The 23198-nt window shown below is 35.7% G+C and overlaps 1 protein-coding gene across 1 annotated transcript in view; it reads right to left on the bottom strand.

The window, feature by feature from the left end:
- CEP85L (centrosomal protein 85 like) overlaps positions 1 to 23198 on the bottom strand; it is a 164335-nt gene that overhangs the window by 72802 nt on the left and 68335 nt on the right. The window contains 1 exon segment of the mRNA XM_047759656.1: positions 2963 to 3084. Within this exon segment, the coding sequence (XP_047615612.1) occupies positions 2963 to 3084 (122 nt within the window).

Below are 23198 nucleotides of genomic sequence, written 5' to 3'. Positions count from 1 at the left end.
CTTAAATGCACTAACTTAACCCCTATATCTTACATTATATGCAGCAACTTAACCCCTATATCTTATATTCAGTGGTAAAAGCTATAAAATTTCAAAGAGGAAACCATTACAAGACCTCCCACTAGTATCAGTAATAGCATAGGTTAACCAACAACCTTAACCTCTTTTTCATTAAAATGAGGCTATTTCCTCTGCCTGAACATTTGGTGAGTACCTATTATGAGTAGTGAAATGTACATGAAACAGTTATTTCTGTGAAGGAGCAAAGAGTCTACTGAGGAAAGACATGCATGTAAACATAACTATTATACATACAAAACATATGTGTGGTTACTATTTGCTGATGGCCACTATTCATCAGACTGTATTAGGGTTTTTTACATACATTTATTCATTTATTCCTCTTGCTATAAACTAGGTGAGAGAGGAGAGTTGCCTAAAACAGGGAGCTTCAAAAAAAACCTCATTTTTATTTATGTGGTGAAACTCTTGTACTCAGGCAGTTGAGCAGATCAATATGCAGAAGGTCAAATACCTTATTCAGAATCACTGAAACAGTTAGTGTCAGATATAAAGAATTAGAAATCAGGCTTCCTTCTTTCTTCTGAGCTGTTTTTGGAATTAACCTATATGCTTTTTCTCTTGAGATGGGGCACATTTAGCAATAGTTTTTATAGTAGTTATTTTTCCTTAACATTTGATCTGCTTTGACCTAATTATTCAAAATCTACAAAAGCTATATGCATTTTAAAGAAACAAAAAAATCCATTTTTTCTCATGCAATTGTGAACACAGAGGAGTGATTTTGTGCCAGTTCTGAGCCTAAGCTCCAAGAGAACGCATATGCTTCATTTTCTCTTTGAACTTAATCCAGCCGCTGTATGAATAAAACTTAGCTAGAATACTGGAGGATAACAAACCACATGGAGGAAAAAAAAACCATCCAGTGAGGCTAGCCTAGACCAGCCAACTCCTACCTGATAACTGTAGCTACCATGGGTCCAATAAATGAGAATAGATGAAGAACTGGCCAACTGAGCAACCTGAATGATTTTGGGTTATTTCCTTAGTATCTTTCTACAACATATAAAACTGACAAATATATATTTTTGATAGATTATATCAATAATTTTCTTCATTCTCACTGCCATAGGCTGAATGTTTGAACCCCCCTCCCTCCAAATTCATACCTTAAATCCTAATGCCCAATGTGATGGTATTAGGAGGTAGGGGCTGTGGGGAGGTGCTTAGGTCATGAGGGCAGAGTGCTCATGAATGGGATTTGTGCCATTACAAAAAAGGCTCCAGGGAGCTCCCTTGCTCCTTCCACCATGTGAGGTTACAGCAAAAGGATGGCCATGGAACCAGGAAGTTGGCTCTCACCAGATAATGAATCTGCCAGTGCCTTGATCTTATAATTCCCAGCCTACAGATGTAGGATAAATAAATTTTTGTTGTCTCTAAGTTACCCAGTCTATGGCATTTGGTTATAGCAGCCCAAGTGGACCAAGACATCTATTAACTTATACCCAATAGAATAGAATAGTAATGCTTAAAAAATAATAAAAGCCAATTGATCCTGATTGTTTCAGGGAAAGTATTCATATTAATAAGTCTGAATTTTGGTCTGTTTAAAAACAGTATTAATTTCAAGTATGTTTGGTGAATTAAATTATAAATGTTCAAAATATGTATCCAAATGGGTCTATAATTATTCATATATAAAATTCACTTGTACTAGAAATATCTAATATTTTAAAATAACTTTTTCATAAAATCAACTAAAACTATCTTCAATCATTTATCAAGTATGGAAGTATCCACCTCTAAGCATATGCTGTGTGCCAGGCTGTGTTCGAGAGAACACAGCGGAAAATAAAGAAGTCCAGGTGTCTACATGTTAGTTTATATTCCAGCATATCTTGATTAACAGTGGTAAGTTTCTAAGCAAAATCTTTTGAAATTTCAACTATTAAATATAGTTAAAGGTTTGAGTTAGGATTTAATTTTAACACTAAAATATCTACTACTTTTAGCCCATATAAGCATATGAAAATCAGCAGTAACTGGCACTGATTAAGAAAAAATGCCTCCTCACACTATTTCCCAATTAGCATGATATATAACATGTTTATCCCTAAAGTATTACATAAATGATAGAGAACCAATATACATCATAAATAATATAATTAAGTAATATTCAGGGTTTTTGCTCAGAATAATCAGGAGATTAATTTCAAAATAATTTTTTCAGAACTTTGGTATTCAAATAGGCAAACTTTTTGGAATGTCCCCACAAATTTCTAAAATTTTTATCTTTAAGTCATTAATTTTTTTTTTTTTTGGCCGCCCCATGGCATATGGAACTCCCAGGCCAGGGATCAGATCCAAACCATAGTTGCAAACTAAGCCACAGCTGTGACCACATCGGATTCTTAACCCACTGTGCTTGGCCGGATATTGGTCCCAGTGCTCCCAAGATGCTGCTGATCCCATCACGCCATAGCAACAGCTCCTAAGTCATTAATTTTAAATATTCATGATTTTCATAAATTCTGTGCCTTCAGAACTAACATATATTAGTTAAAGGAAACTACTACTTTAAAGTAGCTTTCCAATTTGATAGTTTCCCAAGTGTAAAACACAAAGACACCGGCTTTAATAGTTATTAGCACTGAAGCTAACTTGCTACATGTACAAAGAAGATAACGAGGAGTTCCCAAATAATGAGTTACTCTAATATAAATGGAAGGATGGAAGAAAACAGACAGATAGACAGACCAACCAAATGACTCTCAGTTCTGAGAGTGGTTCTTAAAAGGCCTGGGGCTGACATGAGACATCCATGTATTTGTAAGGTTCTAATTCTTAAACTTTACATAGTGAATACAAAGATATTTGTCTTATTAACCTACCTTTCTACATGCCTGAAATACTTATTAGTAATAAAAAAAGGACTCACCGATCAATTACAATTTCTTTCTGCCTTAGTAGTCCTTCTTTTATTTTCAGCACTGATTCCCATTTACCGAAATCTTGATAGCCAGCAGGTGAATAACTTTGATGAGATGATCCAGTCAAAACCTATACAAACATGTTTACACTATTAGTATACACAAGGTGGCAAAGAATGTTTATAGCTCATCTAGTATTTCCCAATGATTTTCATTTAAAGTAGAGAATTCTCCATGTGATTTTTTTTAGACCATCAGAAATCATACCTGCGAATACAACATAATTGAAGAATTTTAAGAAGATTCCAAAGAAAAATGTACAAATCTAATGAAGAATTGGTGACAATACAACATATTATAATAGTATATATAAGACTTTTGTTATCTTTTGGAAGGTTTCTGGAAATAAGAGTTTAATTATTGCCTAAGGAAGGAGTACAGTAAAAGAATGTACCATGGCTAGACTGTACAAACATTACCAGAAAGGTTTCCACAAGGGAATAAAAACAGTATATGTAGCATTCAGACTTCAAGTTGTCATGTATCATATTATCATTTAATTACATTAAAATTTCAAAAGCTAAAATATTTTCACAAAGTAGTAGATATATCTACAGGAAATGACTATTAAATAGCAGGTAATCTAGATGATTATTGGTCTCCAGTGTATGTTACGTCATTCAGAAAAAAAAACTCTTTAGAATTTAAGAAAATTTTCAGATATTTAAAACAAATAACAACAAAAGCCAATATATCAGATGTCCTCAAACTTCTATCATGGACACAAAGACAAATTTTTAATACTGGTAATAGCTGAACTGTGTCCCCTCAAAAAGATGTTATTTGTAATCTCATTTCAAATGAGATTATGTAATCTCATTTGGAAATAGTGACTTTGCAGATATAGTCAAGTTAAGATGAAGTCATTAGGGTGGGCCCTAATCCTACATGACATGACTGGTATCTGACATTAAAAGGGGGGAGGGGATGGGATTAAGATGGTGGAATAGAAGGAATGGAGCTCAACTTCTCTCCTAAAAACAACAAAATTTACAGCTAAATGCTGAGCAATCTTCAACCAAATGGACCGGAAACCTTCAAAAAGATATCCTACTCCAGAAGACAAACAGGAGGCCATATCAAGAGGTAGGAGGGGTGATTATGCCATATAAACAACCCCATACCTCCCAGGTGGGAAGCCCCACAGACTGGAAAGTAACTGGTTCACAGAAACTCACCTACAGGAGTGAGAGTTCTGAGCCCCACATCAAACTCCCACATGTGGGAATCTGGCACTGGGAGAAAGATCCCCCAGAGCATCTGGCATTGAAGGCCAGTGGGGCTTGTGCACAGGAGCTCCACAGGACTGGGGGAAATGGAGACCACATTCTTAAAAGGCACACACAGACTTTCACATGCACTGGGTCCCAGGGCAAAGCAAAGTCTCCATAGGAATCTGGGTCAAATCTGACTGCAGTTCTTGGAGGACCTCCTGGGAAAACAGGGGTGAATGTGGATTGTTGTGGGGGAAGGACATTGGAAGCAAAGCTCTCAGGAGTATCCAGCAGCCCCATGCCTTTCTCTGGAGGTGGCCATCTTGGGAAAATCTGGTCCCACCCATCAGCACTGAGAAGCCCCGGGCCAAACAACAATCTGAGTGGGATCACAGCCCCACCCATCAGTAAACAGGCTGCCTAAAGACCCCCTAGGCACACAGCCGCCTCTAATCCCATCCAGAGAAAAAGCCCCACACACCAGAGGGACAGGAATCAGCTCCAACTACCAGTGTGCAGGCATCAGTCCCTCCCATTAGGAAGCACACAGCAAGCCCCCCTATACCAACTTCAGCTACAAGGGGTGCAGACACCAGGAGTAACAGAGGCTACAACTCTATTATCTGTAAAAAGGTCACCATGCCAAAAACCTATAAAAATGAAAAGACAGAGAACTATAAGTCAGGTGAGGGAGAAAGAAAAACCCCCAGAAAATCAGCTAAGTGATCAGGAGATTCTCAGCCTCCAGGAAAGACTTTAGACTGTTGATGCTGAAGATGATGCAAGACATTGGAAATAAACCAGAGGCAAAGATGGATAACTTACAGGAAACACTGACCAAAGAGATATGAGATATAAAACTTAAACAAGAAGAGATGCAAAATACAATAACTGAAATAAAAAATTCACTAGAAGCAGCTAACAGCAGAACGCAGGAGGCAGAAGAACGAATAAGTGAGCTGGAGGACAGATTAGTGGAAATTATGGATGCAGAACAGAAAAGAGAAAAAAGATTGAAAACAAATGAATAGTCTCAGAGAACACTGGGGCAACATTAAATGTACCAACATCTGTATTATAGGAGTGCCAGAAGGAGAAGAGAAAGAGAAGGAGACAGAAAAAATATTCCAAGAGATAACAGCCAAAAAATTCCCTAACATGGGAAAGGAACCACTCACTCAAATCCAGGAAGCACAATGAGTACCATTTAAAATAAACCCAAGGAGGAACACTCAAAGACACATATTAATCAAACTGGCCAAATTAAATGATATTAAAAGGGGAAATCTGAACACAGACATGCACAAACGGAAGACTATGTAAAGAGAAAGAGAGAGAACACCAAGCCAAGATGAAAATAGTTATTGGAGTGATGCATCTACAGGCAAAGGAACACAAGATTGCCAGAAAACCATTAGGAACTTGTCCTGGAACAGTTTTCTTCATAGCTCCCAGAAGGAACTAACTCTGCTGACACCTTGATTTTGGACTTCTAGCCTCCAGAACTGTGAGACAATAAATTTCTTGTTTTAAGCTATCCTGTTTATGTCCTTTGGTATGGCACCTCTAGGAAACTAACAATTGGTAAATCAAACAGGAATATGAATTCCTTGGCAAGCTAAGTGATGCTACATAAACACCAAAAAGCAACTTTAGGAGAATTCAAATATGCGGCAATATTTTTATCCTTTGTTTTCCAAAGATGCTATTGACAAGAACTATTCCTGAATAAACTACTAACTGGGTGACATTAACTAGTCCTAGATTAACCCTTTAAATTAAGATGACTGCAAGCAATATTAGGACAGGATGTTTCAGGCAGCAGGAAGCTAGCACAAGATGAATAGACTAAGAAGGGTAGAAACTAGGTAATAATAAGTACATAACTTTATCAGACAGGCAGATATTTGGAGTGTGACACACAGGGTTATAGGTGCAGGTTAGTCAAAGATTCTATCTCTGAATTTCATTCTTTCCCTTGCCTAACATGCAGCTCAGGCAGATTCTGAGCCAATATGCACCAGTACAGATATATCAATTGTTGCAATACTGAAGTACTTCCCACTGTGGTTGGTAACTAGCTGCCACCCAAAACCCCTAAATGTTGCCCACTACCCAGGCCACTCCTCAGAACTCTCCATCATCCAACAAAAAGTTACTTCCTGGCATAAAAAGGGCTTCAGGACACTACCACGGCTTCCTTCCTAATTAGCTGGTTTCTGCACTAGTCAGCCCCTCAAAATTCTCCCATTTCAGCACTGCCACCAACTTACATTTAGTTGGCAGAGCTAGAATTCAGACACTGGTAGTCCAAAAAAAGAGCACCATACTGTCACACTGTTTCTACTACGATCTAGTTGACTAAGGTATTTCAAATTTCATATTGTCACAAGAGCAGAGAAAAATATTTGAAAGTAATTGCTCTCAGAAGAGAAGATTCAGCATAAATAATAGGTGCTATTAAGAGAAAGTCTCAATTGCAATTAATGGCTATCAATTTAATGGGCAAGTCATTTCAAGAAAGTTATTTAGTCAAACTATAGCTCCAACAGGACTTCATCAAAACTAAGCAAGACAAAAGACTACAGCAATATTTCTAAAACTCAACATATATGTGGAATTTACCAGAATGATAATGGTGAACCATTGGCACCATAATGTATACTACTAAATATTTCATTTATTTGGAGACCAAAAGTGACTATATCTTACATACTGAGTTATGTATTAATATCCTGATAATGTTTTACAGACATTTTAAATATTAGCCTTTGTGTATTGTTATCATGCCTAACAGAACACTTCTAAGGTAGCTTGATGGTCTATGGTCTCCTCGTCCAAAAAATCTAAAAAAGATTCCTCCACTGCTAATTATTACAAATCGAGAATGACCAATACCATAATATTTTAAGCTATACTTTATCTTATATATCCTGTAGCTATTTCAATAAAATAAGAGCCTAAGCAACAGACAATACTCTCTCAAGAAAACATTAAGTATTCTATTCTTCTATAAGTCATCTGCTAAAATTTTCCCCCTAGCTAACATTCCTAAGGAAAAGCCCTTTCTTGTTTTATAAAACTCCATGGCATCTAGGAACAGAGGGACTAAACAGAAGGAAAACGTAGATCTGCAAGAGAAAAGCAAATGCCAACATCACTTGGTTTATAGCACTTGAACCACTGACAGGATGGAGCACTGAAGTATTTGCCAGATATGACCATGAATAAATACACATAAAATATGATAATTTATTCTTCTGATTTGTAGCTTCCTTGTTCTATACCCTTTAGAAAACAAATAAATAAAAAATTAAGCTATAAAATTGAGCAAATAGGAATAAAGGAAAGGAAGCCTTTCTCTGTAATTAAGATGTAAAAACAAAGAATTACCAAGTCAGCAGCATGGTAGTCTTCCTAATAAACTTCAACCCTGATCCATAAAAGTAATTTAAGAAGGAGAATGAATCCTGATACACAACAAAATTCTGCAGGTAGAGTTACACATAATTTAAAAACCCTATTTATTTTTGTCTATCATTGAAAATGACAATTATGGAGACATGTTACCTTTTAAAGCCTTTAAAGTGAGGCCATAGTGTATGCTATAGTAAATGAAGTCACAGAATGCCACTTGAATTACCTAGTAAGATTTTTTAAAATCATATTGTGATATCTCAAATAGCAAGGCAGCTACTTTACATTTGTGATTTTGCATACTATATTAAAAATGCTACATGACTAAAGATATATAGAAAAGAAACAATTGATGAAATTTTATTTTTATTACAACTTAGAGCAAACTGCAAGTTTATACCCTTTAACTAACACCTACCCATTTCTCTACCCACAACCCTCTGGTAACTGTCATTATAGTTTCTGTTTATGTGAATTTGGCTTTTTTAGATTCCATGTGTGAGTAACATCATACAGTATCTGACTTTCTCTGACTTATTTCACTTGGACAACTGACTTTCAAAAAAAGGGCAAAGCTAATTAAATGGGGAAATAAATTGGTTATCTAATTAAAAGAAGTAAAAACATGTCTACAAAGACCTGTAAGCAAATCACCCCAAACTGGAAACAGACCATCTGCTGATAAATGAATAAACAAACTGTGCTACATTCATAAAATGCAATACTACTCAGCAATAAAAACAAATGATATATGCAAAGATATGTATAACTCTCAAAAGCATTATTATACTAAGTAAAAGTAGTCATATTCAAAAGGTTACATGCAGTCTGTTTTTTTTTATGACATATGGAAAGACAAAATTATAGAGTCAAGAATCAGATCAGAGGACTGATTACAAAAGGGTGAAAGGATAACTTCTGGAGGAAAGAAATGGTGTACAATATGACTGCTAAAATATACATTTTTCAAAACTCAAACGGTACATCTTTAAAGGTTGAATTTCACTGTAAGTCATACCTCCATAATCTTTACTATTAAAAAAGAAGTGTATTTTGTTTATAAATAATATCTCATAAAACTAATTTTTATAAAAGTAATTGCAGGTTAATATTTACATACAGTCTATTCAATAACACTAGAAGCAAAAAGAACTTGTCATGAAAAATGTGACAAAACTCAAATGTTTGTCAACAAAGGGAGAAGTTCCTGCTGTGGTGTAAAGGGATCAGCACTGTCTCTGGAGCTCTGAGGTACAGGATTGATCCCCAGGCTGGCACAGGTGGTTAAGGATCTGGTGTTGCTGTGGCTGTGGCATAGGGCTTCAGATGAAGCTCTGATTCAACACCTAGCCCAGGAACTTCCTTATGCCACAAGTGAGGCTATAAAAAGAAAAAACAAAACAAAACAACCAAAGGCATGGATAATTAACTATGGTATATGTATAAAAGAATATTACACGGCAATAAAACAGAAGTATCGTTATACTTAACAACATGTATGAGATTCAGAGACACTACATTAAGCAAAAAAATGCAGACATAAAACCATACAAACTCCATGAAGATAAAGGTCAGCATAGTGGAAATGGGTGGAGTTATGGGGTGCTGCTATATAGATCTAAAGAAAGCACAAGTTAAACTTATTGGGCACTGGAAACTTTTTATACCTTGACCTAAGTGGTATTTATAAGGATATACACATTATTAAGTAGAATGAAGCTATTATTACCCTTAAGACTAATATAGTTATGCATTTTACTGAATATAAGAGCACAACTGAAACAAACTACATACCAAAAACAAGCCCTAGACTTTATCTTTCTTTCTGACTTAAAGTAGAAGTGAGGGGAAACAAAGGCTTTGCCTGCTGGGGGAGAAAATGTAAGGACATAATACAGTGCACTATCTTGGCTATGATTTTGTATCTATTCATCACTATGGTGCTTTCTTCACCAAATAAAAGACCAGAAGAAGTAAATACTGTATACCATGAATGCAAGAACAGAACAATATGACTGTAGGAGTTCAGGACACGCCATCATAATTACTGATATTAGTTATTTTCAGCTGTAGGCACTCAAAAAACAGCAAATGCAGGGAGAGGGTTTCTCTGAACCCTACTCTCTGCCTATAGACAGATCCTCCCAAAAGAACTCAGTTGTCATAAATCCCCTCCCTGGGAGTTTCATCTACCACGGAGGACAGACCCTTAGCACAGAAAGACTTGAAGCAGGCACTGAACCCAGACAAACTCTCATAGATTATCACCTCTTCCATCTTCTAAGGGCCCATTCATCTCTCCTAAAAATTATCTATTCTCCCTTGAGAGGCCTACATTCTCCCTCCATTTTCTCTGAATTGAGTTGTATTTAAATATGAATTCTGAAACCACCTCTTTGCGGTCTTTTTTTTTTTTTTTTTTGGCTTTTTAGGGCTGTGCCTGTGTTATATGGAAGTTCTCAGGCTAAGGGTCGAATCAGAGCTGCAACTGCTGGCCTATGCCACAGTCACAGAAATGCCAGATCTGAGCCACATCTGTGACTGCATTTGTGACTTGGCGGATGCTTAATCCACCAAGTGAGGCCTGCATCCTCACCAACACTATGTCAAGTTCTTAACTCGCTGAGCCACAACAGAAACTTCCTGAGTTTGTTATTTTACCTTGGGCATCTTCCATGTGTACAGAAGGTATACATGTCAATAAACTTGCTTGTTTTTCTCTTGTTATCTATCTTTTATTATGGGGTCTCAGCTAAGAACTAAGAATGGTAGAGGGGAAATTATTCTTCCTCTCTACAACAACCTGTAAGTTGATTCTTAAGAACTGTCAATACTTAAGAAGAATAAAGAAGACTTCTATTAAGACAGAGGATAATCCTGCTTCCGAATACGAAAAAGAGCAAAGAATTTCATATTCAAATAACCTCTCCCTTGTAACCCATTAGTAATACATTTTTTATCCGAAGTAGTTAAAAAACAATTAACTAAGAGTTCTTTCCCATTCTAGAACTATAAGATGCGAGCATCTGAGGGCAAGGGCAGCTTGGGCATTAGAAAGCTCAGCCTGGGCAGTCAGTGGCCAGACAAAGCTTATGTACAGAGGCTGCTCCAGGAAGCCTAAATAAGGGGCTGAATGTGGGTGGTCTCTAAATAAAGGTGTACATACAAGTACAGACTATCATATTAAGTGAACTAAGACAGAGAAAGACCACATGCTATCAATGAGATGTGGAATCTAGAATACGACACAAATGAACTTATTTACAAAACAGATTTACAGACATGAAAAACGGACTTGTAGCTGCCAAGGTGGAGGAGGGAAGGATTAGGAGTTTGGGATTAGCAGAAGCAAACTATTATACATAAGATAGATAAACAACAAAGTCCTACTGTATAGCCCAGGGAACTATATTCAATATCCTGTGATAAACCATTATGAAAAAGAATATATGTATGTATAACTGAATCACTCTTCCGTACAGGAGAAATTAACACATCGTAAATCAACTATCTTCAACAAATTTTAAAATTAATAAAAAATTTAGGAGTTCCCGTCGTGGCGCAGTGGTTAACGAATCCGACTAGGAACCATGAGGTTGAGGGTTCGGTCCCTGCCCTTGCTCAGTGGGTTAACAATCTGGCGTTGCCGTGAGCTGCGGTGTAGGTTGCAGACGCGGCTCGGATCCCGCGTTGCTGTGGCTCTGGTGTAGGCCGGTGGCTACAGCTCCGAATCGACCCCTAGCCTGGGAACCTCCATATGCCGCGGGAGCGGCCCAAGAAATAGCAAAAAAAAAAAAAAAAGACAAAAAAATAAAATAAAATAAAATTAATAAAAAATTTAAGAATTGCTATTCAATAAAATCATAACTGGTCACGAGGGGAATACCATTTTGTGGCAGTATGTAACACAAATGGGTGTAAAATATATTTGACCATACTCTAGAAAACAGATGTACTGTTTTTAGGCTAAATAAGACTGAAAACATATTTTAATGCTTCTGGAAAAAGTATCAAAATTCACGTATCAATAAAATAAACTACTATTGTTATGCTGTAGAATTTCAAGTCATGAGGTATGTTTCTACTTGACCGTAGCCAATACAGTTAATAAAGAACACAATTTAAACTTCTGAATGTATGATTTACATTTACAGCTTCAGAATAATAATAAAACTTTAACTAGACATGAACACAAAATCTAAAAGATAATTATAAAGGCATGTAATGTGTGAGCTAACTTCAAGTATGGATCAGAAAGGATGTCATCAAGGTAATGAACACTTCAAAGGACACGTTTTACAAATAAAGATTTTTCATACATATTTGGTAGTTACCAAACCCAGTGAGGGAAAGGAATTTCTCATTTAGATGTTTACCTAAAAATGCAAAGATACATTGTTACAATGGAGGTTTAGAGAAGAAAAGAGTAGCCTAGCCAAAGAGGAATCATTATTCTTCTGCATCTAGACCCCAACCATCCAGATACATAACACATAGGCACCTCTGATTGTAAATAGCAAACTCCACTCTCACAATTGAATTGGGAAAGTAAGCATCTACAACAATCCCAAATACACATATTTAGATGAGACCCAGATGCTATGAAAAGTTGCCAAAATATGTCACTTAATGGTCAAACATGCTTCTAAAATAAGCTTACTATTTGCCTCTGAAAATAGCTCCAAATTCTTTGGCCTTAGCCTGGACAAATACTGTTAAATTTAGATAATCTAGTGCTGTCACACTTAACTGCAATACAACCTCTGCAGTTCTTCAAGTTTGTTATCTCTCTTTCATTTGCCTTTGTTTCTCAGCTCATTCATCACTCACAACATGTCAAATAACACAGCAAATCTTCCTCTGTTTCCTGGAACAGACTATGTGAAGAGATACTCTACAAGAGCTTTTTGGTAAAAGAATCATGATGCCTCACTCAAAAGTGAATTCACAAAGCTCAATAATGAAGATGCAAATAAACTACAAATTACATGTAGTTTAAAGAGCTTTTATTCAACGAAAGAAGAAAAAACATGGATTATATGATTACTAAAAGAAGTGTGTATTAAAATAAAACCTGTATCAAATATTATATTTTTACTAAAAGAATGTTCACTTAAAACTTCTACCTTAACTAAGCCCATGTAATTATTTATGGAGTGCATTATTAAGTATTTTTCTTAAATAAAAACAGATCATATAAAAATTTTTATCCATAACCTTTTCCTCAGAGTAACTGACTATAAACAGAAATCTACATCTTACCTCTTGAAATTTAAATTATAGAAGAAGCTGAGTTTTTAATTAGCTCATTGTTGCTTTAATGTCTTTATTACTAACTCTGTAATGTTAGTATTCTTTGCCACCCCAATATCCTTTACTGAAATAATAACGCAAATATATCAAGTTACTTAAAGGGTAAAGACGCTTAAAAAATGATATAAAGAAACTGATGAGAGAAATATATACCTGTATTTTATATCTTAAAAATACATGTACATGAAAACAAAAAGAACCTTAAACATATTACTGATTTCCACATGCTAAACAACTAAATTACTATTAATTTAACTCTTTTCTTTTTTCCTCTTAAAAATAAATCTGGTTTATTTCTAATCTGTGTTAGCATCAGCATGTTTTTAAAAAAATGCCAGGAATGGCCCTTTCATGATACAGATCTATTACAGTTTTAGCAAAGGTGAAGGGGGGAAATGATATATCCAGGATTGATTTGCTTAAGGAAAATGATTTTTCCTCAATTAGAAGATTTTAGGGGTAGGGTTTAAATCTTCAAATTTAATCATAAATTTTACTTATAAACAAAATGTAGTCTTTCCAAACCCTTTGCTATAATTTACCTTTTTAAAAAACTCAAGATAAAATTTATCAACAGTAGAATTCAATGAACTTAATGTGTTCATTGTAACTAACAAACCAGCTTCTACTGGCAACTAAGCTGGGGGGAATAATTAAGAATATAATTGACAATTCATGAAAGGTGATACTGTATGAAATGGAAATGGAGAAAAGTTTATCAAAGTGAGATAACTGAACATACTGTGAGTCTATGTGAGATCCAAGGTTAAGGATAACAATGTACCAGAATCTAGTAAAACAGAACTATAGCGTAAGTGCTAACATAGTTCACTTATTTTTAAAAGCAGATTGCCAAAATATGTTTTATCAAGTCTTTTATCATATTGCACTATCAAGAAATAGGAGTTTCCCTCATGGCACAGTGGAAACGAATCTGACTAGGAACCATGAGGTTGTGGGTTTGATCCCTAGCCTTGCACAGTGGGTTAAGGATCCGGCGTTGCTGTAAGCTGTGGTGTAGGTTGCAGATGCGGCTTGGGTCTGGCATTGCCTGTGGCTCTGGTGTAGGCTGGCAGCTACAGCTCCGATTGTACCCCTAGCCTGGGAACCTCCATATGCCACAGATGTGGCTCTTAAAGAAAAAAAAAAAAAAAAAAAAAGGAGAGAGAGATAAAAGAAAATATATAATAATAAATGTGTTTTGGGACCAAAGCACTGCCTACATTATTTTACAATGTATAAAAGGATTTTTCTAAAAGGATACAAAAAGAATTATTAATGATGGTTATCTTGTGAGGAAAGAAGAAGTAGTATGTTACTTTCTATCAGCTGGGATTATCCAACTTTGCTTATCGTCCATATCCTACTTTTTTCTTTTCTGCAGTTACTGGCCATTAAATACTTTCCTCCTCCAAGTGTTAAAAATACTGTTTTTTAAAAATGTTTCAAGAGTCAACAATGGGTAATCTTAGGGTAAAACTGTTGAAAATAACTTAGAGAGGCAAGTTGACTGCTGTTCAATTTAAATATCCTTTCACATATTTTTCTACAAAGTATAACAACCGGAAATGTAGAGATCTGCGTGTGTGTCCGTGTGCGTGTGTGTGTAATGCCCAAAGGCTAGTTCATCCCCTGGCCCACAGCACAGAGTTAACAAAAAGAGAATGAATAATGACAATCCTCCAAGGATATTTCTCAGCCTTCAAAAACATCCAAAATATTTTTCAACAGCAGACAGGTATTGTAATCAGAGTATGACCACAGTAATTATGGCAGTGGTTCCTTTCCCAGTTTAGTCTGCATAATGGTAAGGCAGGCCTTATTCTTTTATAACTCCTGATGTTCAGCACAAAACCTGAATATATTTGCTAAATACTAAGTGATCCAAAAATATACAATCTACAAAAGGCTACAATATCCCAAATTATCACTTAAAATCTCTATTATCATTTTCATAGCAATAATATATGCAATAAACAGAAATATATATGCTCCCAAGATTATAGTTCACAGATCAGTCTACAAACTTACATTTGAATAAAAATCATGCTTTCCAGCCCTTGAGGTCTAGCCTCATTAATTTCAGACCCAAAGAACCTCTAAGTTATCTATATAACTAATTTTAGTTTGCATTTTAGAGATAAACTTGAAAGAAAGCCTTCAGTGGGTGTAATGTGTTCTACACTATAGGTGTGATGTCTCAAGAGCACCTTTTGATTCCCTAACCTTCAGTATACAGATTCATAATAATCCAAATATTGAATTAGATATTTGTTTTCAAGTTAGATTTAAAAAATCAACATACTAATATAGGCATCAACAATCAACTCTTCAGATACCCAAGGCTCCAACTAAGCAATAAACCTATAAAAATGAGTACATTAACAGGGCAGCCTGATAAAAAGCTGCCAAAAGTATGATCTTAATCCTAATGGTAAGGGCTGGTCCTGGAACCTACTCACCACTTTGACCAACTCAAGAGCAAATAAAAATAGCAGCAAATGATGATATGTTCACATCCTTTTCCTATGGAATATAAACTTTCAATTTGAAGATGAGTTAAGGAGGAAGTATAGACACTGAGATATATCAAAATAATGTACAATATGTACAACTCTCATTAAATTGCTGACAAAAAGTTACAATGTCTACATATTAGGAAGTTAGGTTTATTAATCTCCACCGGGACATCTCTTGTTTTATTAGATAAACATGAATTCTACAAATCAAAATCCATTTTACATAACCTTTTCAAGAATGTATATGCTGAAAAATCAAGGGTCAGCTGCATCTGTATTCTATAAACTTAAAAAGGGCCAAGTGCATAACCAAAAGAGAAACTATTGTGTTTTAGAGGTTTTCTTTCATGTGAGGCAATCAGGAGTTTATCTCATATGTTGATAGTATCAAAGTCTACATAAAAGCTCGGACCTATATTAAGGTAGGATTACCTCCCCAATCCTTAATATAGGAGCACAGGTCAAGAGGTCACCTGATCTAAACCAAAGTGCAACTTCTTTAGTTGCTAGGGTGATTCAGTCACATCACTCTGGATGTTTACCAGTTTCCGTCTAATCCTTACCTAGAAAAATTCTATCCTTAGATTATTTTCTCAACGGAGTTTATCTAGTTAAAAAGGAAATGCTGTCAATTAACTACTAATTGTTTGAAAATTATTAATCTGGAATTGGAACACAAATTAAATTCATTCAACCTCAACCAAGAGATTGATCATCCTTGAATAAACTAACATTTTAGTATAAGAAGTTTACAGAGCCAAGAGATTGAATAAGACAAAGGGAGGGAGTTCCCATCGTGGCTCAGTGGTTAGTGAATCTGACTCGTATCCATGAGAATGCAGGTTCAATCCCTGGCCTCATTCGGTGGGTTGAGGATCCAGCATTGCCATGAGCTGTGGTGTGGGTCGCAGACGCGGCTCGGATCCCGCATTGCTATGCCTGGGGTGTAGTCCAGCAGCTATAGCTCCGTTTTGACCCCTAGCCTGGGAACTTCCATGTGTCATGGGTGCGGCCCTAAAAAAAAGCCAAAAAAAAAAGAAAAAGACAAAGGAAGATATATCAAATTTATTTACACAGATGTTCATCACAGTTTTGTTTTATATGGTTCATAATGGCAAAAATTACAAACCACCTTTCAATACAATATGAATTCAATAAATTATGTCATATTTATATGCTAAAAATAACAAATTTATAATGTTTGAATATATAATCTGATAAAAATGCCCAAACATATTTAAAAGTAAAAATTATTTTTCAATGGACATTAATTTACTGTTTTTTAAAGAGATTTTTTTTAAAATGTAAGATGCATAAAGACAAGAACATTGGGTTTTTTGCCAGTTTTTGTTTGCTGTATCCCTTATCCAGTACAGTATTTGGCAACCAGTAAACTGTAGTTTGACTAAAGGAATGAATTAAGAACCAAACATGTAAAATTTACATGTTTAGGAGTTCCCATCGTGCCTCAGTGGTTAATGAATCCAACTAGGAACCATGAGGTTGCGGGTTCGATCCCTGGTCTTGCTCAGTGGGTTAAGGATCCCGTGTTGCCATGAGCTGTAGTGTAGGTCGCAGACGCGGCTCAGATCCCACGTTGCTGTGGCTGTGGCGCAGGCTGGCGGCTACAGCTCCGATTCGACCCCTAGCTTGGGAACCTCCATATGCTGAGGGAGCAGTCCTAGAAATGGCAAAAAAAAAAAAAAAAAAACATGTTTAATTATTTTAAAATAGTTGGCTAAGATTAATAGTTGCTTTTAAAAATAACCCAATTTTTGAAGCTAGTTTAGTAAAATCATACACCATTTGAGCGTCAAAGATATGTTAGGAATTACTTCAATCTGTCTTCATTTTATTTCAGAAAAACTAAAGTACAGAAAGATACATTTTCTTGAAAATCATAAAGGTAGTAAGAGAAAAATCGAGAATGACAATTCAAATTCTTCAATTCCTCATTAATAAGCCAGGACCACACATAAGCACTCCACAAATCAGTATGTTATACACATATGTCAAGGTGTGAGCAATTTTAATTAGGGACAAAGAAACCAGTTTGTCTAAAACCGCTAAGGGTTTTTATTCTTCCTTCTCCTTCCTTTAACTTATCCTTTTAAGAGCTCGCTTGTAATGGCAAAATAACATTCAAAATATCCATTAACTTTAACTTCTAAGGGGTAAAGTACTGTGAAGATTAAAGATGAAAATATCTGCTTCTACTGATGAAGTTTATGACAAATATATATATATGTACACACTTATAAAACATATAAAGTCCTCCTCCAACTCCTGATTTATCTAACTTCCCTGAATATAAAACACTCACTTTTTACTTATGCAATTAATAATTAAGCACAAAATAGGCTTCTCCCCACCTATTTTTGAATAATAAAGGCATTCCAGAGGAACAAGAAAGTAAGGAATAGATACCAGGTAGAAAGAAATAACACATACAATGATAGAGCTGTCAAAATACGGTGGGAAAAGATGACAATCCTAGAGTAGGAAAAACCTCTGTATGCAATGATATAAAATGTGGGGTTTTAATCTTAAGGGATAGGGTGATAATAAAGAAAAGTTTTCAGCATGAGAATGCCAAATTTACCCTTGAGAAAGCAACTTGGGTATCAGAGTAAAGACTGAACAGGATAAGGTCAAGACAGAACATACATATAGAAGTTCAGAGGAGAGCTGATGGGCTATGGGAACACAGATTTCTAATTAGTAATCTGAATTTGTTTTCTTAGTGGAGACACTGGGAGAAGACAAACAAGGATGAGTTTCAAATTTCCATTTTGGATGACAAAGTAAACAATGATGCCACCAGAAAGACTGGGAGTGCAAGGAGCTCAGGTGCTGGGGTGCCAAGCACAAAGATAATTGGGGGTAAGGTAGGGTAGCCGGGACTACAAACCACTGAACTGGAATAGAGCCTTCCGAACAATGAAAGCATCATGGTCTACAGAGTTCTGAAGCAAGTATCTGGAGACCTGAGGGTTGTTTTTTGTTGTTAAATTGTTTTTATCAGGGTGCCTTATCTGTGTGTGTGTGTGTGTGTGTGTGTGTGTGTGTGTGTGTGTGTGTGTGTGTGTGTGTGTGGTGTGTGTGTGTGTGTGTGTGTGCGCGCGCGCGCGCGCGCGCGCGCGCGCGCGCGAGACTGTGTGTGATTTTCCATGTCTTATTTTGGCTTTAGTTCTCTCTGCTTCTTTCATATAAAACATGCAGTTCTCTTAGAAATTATATTGCTTCTTTCTACAGGTGCTAATTTGCCCCTTAATCCTGAATTTTCTGGTCCTCCTAGTATTATCTTACACTAGTGGTTAACTTTCAAATGTTAAATGTTTCATCTCCATAATACTTGTTTACTGATAGACAAATTCCTTAAAAAGCCACAGAGCATGCTATAAAGCATTTCTGCATCACTCAAGAGTGTGTTTTGTAAATTTTCCCCAAATTGTGCAAACCTATATGAGCCCTTCCCTTAAGTTAACTGGCTTCTCTCAATATCAAACTCTTTTGCATCACTAAGTGGGATATTATTTAAGGAAAAATAAAATGCTTGAGTCAATCAAATCAATTCTAAAAGTGGACCTACTTCTCCTAAGTGATAAGTTACTTTACTATTGGTCTTTTTTTTTTTTTTTTAACCTCCTCTCCCACTTGATCAATAACTCCGGTTCTTTCTTCTCTGTTACCTTAGGCACTTTCCCATCCCCTAAGCCTCATACTACTATTCTCATGATTATTTTTGTTCTTAGACATTTTTTCAATTAACCCTTCTTTTAACTACCTTTAAATTTTAAGGCAGTATAATTCTCAAACTTTTAATAGAACAGAATCCTTAAGCATTAGGCAAAATCTTAGGAGTCTAGGGGATCTAATATAAAAAGCCTCCCTATCTTTGAAGTATTGGCTCACAAAAATTTATTCGAAGCTTGAATTTTACTATATTTTATAGATATATATGTATCTATATATGTGTGTATAAATATATACATTTTTTAAGTATTAAAATGCTTTCTGTCACCACTTATTTTTTGTCAACAAAGTTTCCAAAAAAAAGGTCTACCCTGAAGTTTCTTTTGCCTATGACACACCATTATAACCTGAAGTTTAAATACTCAATGTGGAAGATTTCATACATCACAATTTCCTTTACATGAAGTTAAGCAAAATAAAAAAACTTTTAAGGAATACATAATTTTAAAAATGCCACAAAACTATATAAAAGTAAATGTAAAGAAATTAACCCAGAAATCAGAATAATTATTTGCCTGAGTGGGGAGACTAGAGGGAAAATGGCAAGACCATATGGTTACGTATGCTATATTAACATCCTGGCTTTTGTGTAGGCAGGAATCTCAGAGATGCTTTTTAAATTTTTTTCATTATTAAAATAAAAACTAAATAATTACATAAATAAAAGTAGGCCTTACAATGTTAAGAGTATAAAAAAGTACCATAAATTATTATAAATCCAATGAGCAAAGAAAATGAAATTTAAAAAAAATAAGGGCTCAATTTAGGGAGCCCTCATGGTTCAACCTCTCTTTGCTCTTACTCTCCAAATATATTTACATAATTTTCAATTGACAAGAAAGTTATATTATCAATTATTCTGCTCTTACACCCAATCTCCGAATTATTCTCCTTCCCCCCCCACAATGAGCTTTAAAATTGAGCATGATTTAATTGCCCCTAACAGTTACTTATACAGGATCACTCATTCACCACCACCATGCAATATTTCCCAGTCCCGCCTTTATTCACTAACTCATCCAATCATCCATTCGATCAGTATTAAATAATTGCTAAGAGGTAGGTACTATACTAGGTAATAATACCACAAGGAATAAAGAGGGTATAAATAATGAGTTATTGGATCGGCTCTCAAGGAGCATGTAGTCTAGTCTAGACAGACAAATAAACACAATAAAATGAGATAGATAATAATAGCTACATGCAAAAGTATTTCTCCTAAGAATAAGCAAGGGCTGCACAGAAGATGTACAATGAAATAGCACTTTAATGGGAATAAAGGTTGGTAAGGAGGACATTCCTATAAAAAGTGGGGAGGCTTAAAATAGAACAATAGAATAGACTGTTCAGAATGCGGCAGGCAGCTATACAGGGCCAGGGCACAGGATACAAAGAAATGTGATAAGAGATGAAGCTAAAAAGACAGGGCCTAAAAACGCAAACTAAGAGGTCTGTATTTTAGCCTGTTTGAGAAGGCAGTCGTCTTCTTTCAACAAAAGGTTGCTCCATACAACCATAGAAACATCCTCTAACACAGGAGTTCTTAATTTTTTGTGCCATGAACTTTTTTTTTGGCAGACAGCTGAAGCCTACTGATCTGTTCTCAGCATGTTTTTATATTACAAAGCACATAGGATTCCAAATAATTTTTATTAACACTCCACTCTGAAGGTAGTGAAGCATAAATGTGGACTGTGCATAATAACTCTCTTTTGGAGAGTATAATAAGGAAGGAGAAGAAAAAGAGTAACTTTACCCTGGAGACACATGACAAATACTACACTTGAGCCAGGTGATCAAGGGTAAACAACATTAATAAATCATGCTCATACTGTCTGTACTTGACATGTCATGAAAATGGCATTTTTACCTCTCTGATCTTCCCCTCAAAAAATGCATTAACTGGTCTAACCATGGGAAAAACATCAGACAAATCCCAACTGAGGACTTTCTATAAGAAAATGTCATAACCAAGGAGAGCAAAGGAGACATGACTACTAAATGTATACTAGTGTTCCCGAAAGAATCCTGAAAAAGAACACGAGGGAAAACTGAGAAAATCTGAATAAAGTATGGGCTTTAGTTAAAATAATGTATCAACAATGGCACAACTGTTGCAGTAGGATACTAATGTGGGAAACTGGGTGTAGGGTATATAGGAACTCTCTATATACTAGCAATAATTCTGCAAATTTAGAACCATTCTAAAATAAAACTTTAAAAAAAAATTAGTGAGTTACATAGGATTAGAAAGGAAATGAATTACACTGAAGTAATTATTTTAAAAAAACCAAATTTGTGTTGTAATGTTTCTGCTTCTTTATTAACACGCTAAATAACAATATTTATAGGAAGGTCAAAATGTGTAACTTCAAGTGGTATGAATGTAAACAGTATTTCAAGCTATTTGCAAAAACTATAATATATGAAATTATCTAAGATTGCTATAGTGACAGTCAAATGCATTGCTAACTGCAGTTGTGGTCTACAGTCAAAACTAAGAAATGTTAAATATCATTTAGAGTTTAGCAAAAAAAAAAAAAAAAGATGTCTAACATTTTTCCTATACAAGTTCAGAGGGCACTGAACTTATGCGTGGATGCAGATTAAGAATCACCCAAGCAAGGAGTTCCCGTCAGTGACACAGCGGAAACGACTCTGACTAGGAAGCATGAGGTGGTGGGTTCGATTCCTGGCCTCGTTCAGTGGGTTAAGGATCTGGCATTGCCATGAGCTGTGGTAGAGGTCACAGACGTGGCTCAGATACCGTGTTCCTATGGCTGTGGCGTAGGCCGGCGGCTACCGCTCCAACTAGACCCCTAGCCTGGGAACCTCCATATGCCGCATGTGTGGCCCTAAAAAGACAAGAAGACAAAAAAAAAAAAATCATCTAAACGAAAATAGAAAATAAGTACTAACACTAAATGGGCACCGTGTTGTAAGATTTCTAATAGGTATTACACAGGCTTCATCTAATTAAACCCTCATAACAAGCCCATTCTACAGATAAGGCAGCTTAGAGGATTTATACAACAACAAAAATAGTTTTTAAACTATAGTCACACTCCAAATGAAGATTCTTACAAAGCACCTCTAACAACATTTTCCAGCCCCTCAATGTGGAATTTTGGAGGAATAATCTACTGATTATACTGTAGTTCACCAATGCTCCTACTAAACAACTTTCTGTTTAGGCAATCGGGCTAAAACTAAGATGTAACAAGTCCTAGCGCTCCACTTGGACTAATAACAACGATCATCACATCATCTGCAGCAGTAGCAGCAGCAGCTAACCAAAAGGAAAAGGGTAAAACACAAAAGTTCCCCACCCTTGTATAAATCTGAAAATTGATTTTTTATCCCCATTTTCCAACTCTGACACACAGTCTGTTAGTATTCTTCTAAGGATGGGTGTGTGTGTGAGCGTTTGCGTGTGTGTGTGTGTGTGTGGTGTATCCAATAAGCTTTGAAAGCAAATTTGCCAACTGTGAAATATCTAGGCCATATTTTATTCAACTATGCATTCTATTTTCTTAGCACTAGAGGTGCTCACACTACAGTGATCTATCCCCCTAAGCTTCATTTTCAAATGAATGTGTAGGTGAACTTAAAGCAGATTTTCTAAAAATAGTTAGGCTTTCAATAATTCATCTATCTCTATATTAAAATCCCTTAGTTGAGGTATGCTACTCTGTGAAATCTACATCCAAATTATGATCTTCTCCCCCACAATCTGCCAACCTATCAGAGAATTATAACAGATGTGGTTGTGAATCCTCAGTCAGCCCCTTAGCAGCTATGCCATCTTTGACAAATTACTGTAAACCACTTTAGGGTTATATTTCAAGTCCTGAGATTTTATATTTCAGTAGTTACTGGAAATTGATAATGATGATAAGAGATACTTGCTACATAAGGATTTAAAAAATGCTTGTCGAGTGCTGAGCAAAATCTCAAAAAAACAT

The sequence above is a fragment of the Phacochoerus africanus genome, chromosome 2, assembly GCF_016906955.1.
Source record: "Phacochoerus africanus isolate WHEZ1 chromosome 2, ROS_Pafr_v1, whole genome shotgun sequence".
Classification (NCBI taxonomy): domain Eukaryota; kingdom Metazoa; phylum Chordata; class Mammalia; order Artiodactyla; family Suidae; genus Phacochoerus; species Phacochoerus africanus.
The sequence above is the reverse complement of the archived record's forward strand: the minus strand, read 5'-3'. Positions and strand labels throughout refer to the sequence as shown.